The sequence below is a fragment of the Amphiprion ocellaris genome, chromosome 1 (genome assembly GCF_022539595.1).
Source record: "Amphiprion ocellaris isolate individual 3 ecotype Okinawa chromosome 1, ASM2253959v1, whole genome shotgun sequence".
NCBI classification, from domain to species: domain Eukaryota; kingdom Metazoa; phylum Chordata; class Actinopteri; family Pomacentridae; genus Amphiprion; species Amphiprion ocellaris.
Genome location: NC_072766.1, coordinates 5,049,303 through 5,054,525, shown reverse-complemented (window position 1 = coordinate 5,054,525; position 5,223 = coordinate 5,049,303). Strand labels below are relative to the sequence as shown.

Sequence of the window (5,223 nt, the reverse complement as noted above, 5' to 3'; positions counted from 1 at the left end):
ACATAAAAATAAAAGTTAAATACACAAACACATAAAGGTAAATTAGCTCTGTGACTCCCTGACATGCATAAATACAAATGTTTATAACAAACATGCACAAATACAATGTTTTTAACGTTAAACATGCATAAATAAAAATGTTTCTAACGTTAAACAAATAAAACGTTATAAAACAAACAGGCTTCTCGGTGCAGCCCCCGGATCTGCAGACACATACTATTGAGCATATGGGACGCGACTTTGCCCCATATTACCGTGAGAATCAAAAATAGTCTGTAAAATGTCAATGTAATCAATGAACAACAGGGTGCTTCATGTGAAAATTTACGGTAATCTCATTGCCAGCCCCTGGCGCCCCCTTGTGTTTCTACTTTGCAGTTGTTAATCCGGCTATCATAATATACGTCATCCGTGCGACGGAAGCAGTTCTTAAAAAAAAAAAAAAAAAAAAAAAAAAGACGATTCTGGCTGATTCATTGTAGCCGGTTGGTTTTATTCGACTGAGCCAGAAAAACTAACTCATTTGAACACCTGAAAGATCTGACAGCAGGTGAGTAGATTTACAGCTTTTACATAGCACGTAGTTTCTATTAAATACGGTAAATTGGAACCAGGCTTAGATAATTTGTTTTGTCATTTTCCTGTGTGAGACGATGCAAGCTAAGTTAGCATGAGCGAGCTAACGTTCACCTCACGCTACGTGTGTCAACGAACCGTCCGGTTTTAAGTTGATAGACGCTGAAATTACTAATTTTTATCACCGAAATGCGTTAACTGACGCTTCACTTAGAAAATTAAAGCTCGGTCTTGTTTTATTTGATGTTCCGTTAGTGTGTTTACGTTCCGTGATTATGCGAAAATTAGCTAGCAGAAGCTAACATTAGCTGTTTGATGTCTTCGGGGGCTTAAACTGACATTTAAACTCGTGAAGATCATGAAATTGACGTAACTTTGAGCCTATGATTTTTTTTTCGTTGCAAACGTTTTTGATCGTGATAGAGTAAGGCCAGCTGTCTTCATAAGAATCAAAGCCAGGAATGGACTTAATATGAAACTCAAAATTAGCCAGATGCATAAATTACAACCACACTGACTCAGACATACTTAATCCTTGTGTTCATGCTATTAGTTGGTAATCGGTCTGTTCTAAGTAAACAAGCAAACAGAAAACACACAAACGTAACTGCAGCATTCTAAATAAGTAGATGGAGAAATATTCGAAATTGTAGCCATTTAACTTGACCTTCCTCAGGAAACATGAGCTTCCGTTTGCAAATATTCTCAAATTGTGTTCCTTGTACCCTCTGACTATTGAAATTTCCCATTGGATTTGGCCAACACATGCTTGTAATATCTTAAAAGCTGTTTGGGATTTAAAAGATAAAAAAATATCCTTATCCTGATTATGATGCACTTTACAGGTTTGCCTGAGTTTAATCATGTTATGTTTTGTGTGTTTAAGCTTTTTAACAGATCTGAATATGGACCGACTGCTGAGGCTCGGAGGTGGAATGCCAGGGCTTGGCCAGGTAACGCAAAGTTTGTTTTCATTACCGGAATTTTTTTTTGAAAGATGTTTCAATGTCCTTTCTATTTAAATTTTATTCGATTTGGGGGAAAAAATGCTTTGTGGGCAAAAACCGAGTTTAGCCCATAAGACTAGTAGGATGATTGACTGCAGCCATAGTGTGCTTAGTACTCATTTAGCTTTCGGTGTATTACTAAGGGCCAAAGTAACTTTATCTTAGCCTCCAAGACACATTGCAGTCTCACACCTGAACACACAAATCCCCTGGCAACCACAGTGTGCCATAGGATTACATGAAAAAGTTTTTGCTCATTAAGCATTAGATATTTAAATAGTAGTTGGATTGCAATGATCTGTCTGAGTAGCTGCTGTATTTAACGGAAAAGTAAATTTTGTTTTGACTCCCCAGGGCCCTCCAACAGATGCACCTGCTGTGGACACAGCAGAGCAGGTGTACATCTCCTCTCTGGCCCTGCTCAAGGTAAATTCACTACATCAGTATTAAATTTCACATTTGTGTTAAAATGACACCTCTGTGACTTCTCGTGGTGTTTTCTCTTCACTAGATGTTGAAGCACGGGCGCGCTGGTGTGCCAATGGAGGTCATGGGATTGATGCTGGGAGAATTTGTTGATGACTATACAGTGCGAGTGATTGATGTGTTCGCCATGCCACAGTCAGGAACAGTATGTACTCTCTGTAATATTGATTATCCATCATTAGTGACCTGATGTAGAGAATATCTTAATAATAAATGCCTTTTTTGAATGTTGAAGTCAATAGCTTTCGAAAAAATGCATGATTAAATGTTGACTCTTTTGCTCTTCATCACAAAAAAACAATGTTGTGCCTCACAGGGAGTGAGTGTTGAAGCAGTGGACCCTGTATTCCAGGCCAAGATGTTGGACATGCTGAAGCAGACTGGCAGGTACATTTCTATGTATAATCTAATCAACATTTAAAAGGAACAAAACCCCAAACAATTCTGTTATTGGATTGGGTTCACACACCAAACAAATGATGAAACCTAATTTTTAACATAGCTAATTTTTAGTAAAAAAAAATAAAACAAAATTTTGCTTCAGTAGTTTTACAGTAACCTTTACTTTGTTGATGCGTTGGCCAGTGTTCAAGATCCATCTTTTTTTTCCCCCATTTAATTCTAAAAACTGTCCTCTTCCCGTGTTGCTCATCAGACCAGAGATGGTTGTGGGGTGGTACCACAGTCACCCTGGTTTTGGCTGTTGGCTGTCTGGAGTGGACATCAACACCCAGCAGAGTTTTGAGGCGCTATCAGAGCGAGCTGTGGCCGTCGTGGTTGATCCCATTCAGAGCGTCAAAGGAAAGGTGGGAGTGTTTGGCTCCTAATTGTGGATCTAAAATGAATTAAAAATGACCGACTATTGAGTAAACTGGTTTAATTGTTGTCTGCAGGTTGTTATTGATGCCTTCAGGTTGATCAATGCCAACATGATGGTGCTGGGTCATGAACCGAGGCAAACCACATCCAACCTTGGTCATTTGAACAAGCCCTCAATCCAGGTAACGCACTGTTTACCTTCATTTATTCTGAATTTTTCTGGGTTCTACCGGAATGTGTATGAGTGTGAGAATTTATATTTATGAACCATATATGTATAATAATTGTTCACCTAATTCCTTTGTGTTTCACTGAAAAAAATAAATCACAAATAGACACTGAGAATGTTTGTCATTAGTGGTCACTGAAACATCACAAAAGTACACTAGATTAATATGAAGCCATTGCAATGTAACCCAAACCTGTTGCTGTTTATCAAGAGGGAACAGTGGAATGTTAATTCTAAAGTTGTGATTTTTCCTCCCTGTTTGTTGACACTCTCAGACCAGCACTTAGAAATCGTATGCATTATTATTTCATATATTGATCTTGAGGTTTCTCTTGTTTTCAGGCTCTGATTCATGGACTTAACAGGCACTACTACTCCATCACCATCAATTACAGGAAAAATGAGCTGGAGCAAAAGGTTTGAGTTATGCACATTTCAAAGTGTTGTTTTAGCAGTTTTAGATTTTAGAAGAACATAGTAAACATGAGTATTATTCTTCAGATGCTGCTGAACTTGCATAAGAAGAGCTGGATGGAGGGTCTGACCCTGCAGGACTACAGCGAGCACTGCAAGCTCAATGAGACCATTGTGAAAGAAATGCTGGAGCTGGCTAAGAACTACAATAAGGTACAACTTTTCGACTGTGTTCAGCAGTCTTTTTTAACTGAATGGAAAATATTCGTTATTCAGCTTTTAAAGGCTGAGCTGGCCTTTGTAAACCAGACAATTTGGAATAGCACTTTAAAGTGTGCATGACTTAATGATTAGAGTGATTGAAGGTAATAATGATTTAGAATGAAGTCACTGGCTTGTAATAATGAGGACTTTGGACTTTTTTGACTTGTAAAACAAAGATTTTAGCACAATTTTGTCTTGATTTGACTGTGTACTCTGGTGCCACAGTTATGTTCTGTGCAGCTGTTCAGGAGTTCATTCTCATGATTCCATTAATTGGGATAAACTGGTGCAAACATGCTTGACTTGCATTATACAAGATTTTTCTGGTGTTGCATGTCCTACAAACCTGATGAAGTGTTACCTCAGCACTGCAAACTGCAAAAACACACATAGCCATAGGCTGAGCATTCATTTTTGAGCCGTGCTCCTCCTCAATACTGAGACGCTGTCGTGTTTCCACCTCAGGCTGTTGAGGAAGAGGACAAAATGACCCCCGAGCAGCTGGCAATCAAGAATGTTGGAAAACAGGTAAGAAAAATGTCAAGCTCCAGATAAAAACACGTCTATTGCTGTTAATAGAATCAGGGAGATAAAGTTTTAGTCAGAGAGTATTGACCGACATATTAGTACAAGCAGAGCACTTACAAATCAGGTTACTTGTTAATAATGTTTCCTGTTTGTATAACTGAAGTTTGCTGAAGCCAAAGATTCGCTTATAACATCCTTATCACAAATCACATAATTGTTGATGTATTTGGGGTCAAATTTTCTGTTTCTCTTGCAGGATCCCAAGAGACACTTGGAGGAGCACGTAGATGTTTTAATGACATCCAACATTGTTCAGTGCCTAGCTGCCATGTTGGATACTGTAGTTTTCCAGTGATGGGCCTGTGTGTATAACTGTTAATATTACAGCCATTGTTTCCTTTTATATAAAATAAATGTATGTATGAAATGAACAAACTGTGTCTGGATTGAGCTGAATAGTTTCAGTGGTACTTTATCTTGCAATCCAAGAGCCAGTTTGTTTGAATTGGTGCATTCCATAATACTTGTCAAAGGGAAAAACTACTTTTGCTTGTTTTGGGGGAGAAAAAAATATTTGAAGGTCAATATCATGCAGCATCACTACAAACATTGTGTTTTACCTCTCCTAACCACTGGATGGTGCAAGAGTTCCATGTTACTGCGTTAAAAACTGCAAGTCCTGTTCAAGATCAAGATGGAATGCATCCTATACAGTCGTGGAAAAAAATATTAGACCACCCTTGTTTTCTTCAGTTTTTTGTTCATTTTAATCCCTGGTACCACTAAAGGTACGTTTGTTTGGACAAATATAATGATAACAAAAACAGCTCACAAGAGTGTAAGAGCTGATATTAGGCTGTTTTTCATGGTTTTCTTGATAACTAAAGTCACTTAAGTTCT

General features: G+C 38.1%; 1 protein-coding gene across 1 annotated transcript; it reads left to right on the top strand.

Annotated features, from left to right (window-relative positions):
- The first annotated feature begins 398 nt into the window (after positions 1-398).
- On the top strand, positions 399-4,758 carry psmd14 (proteasome 26S subunit, non-ATPase 14). The gene is made up of 11 exons (XM_023264687.3): positions 399-550; positions 1,463-1,529; positions 1,938-2,009; positions 2,095-2,214; positions 2,386-2,456; positions 2,725-2,875; positions 2,963-3,070; positions 3,460-3,534; positions 3,619-3,744; positions 4,261-4,323; positions 4,580-4,758. Exons 2-11 carry the CDS (start codon positions 1,482-1,484, stop codon positions 4,676-4,678), a joined length of 933 nt encoding a protein of 310 aa, XP_023120455.1. The 5' UTR covers positions 399-550; positions 1,463-1,481; the 3' UTR covers positions 4,679-4,758.
- Positions 4,759-5,223: the final 465 nt, after the last annotated feature.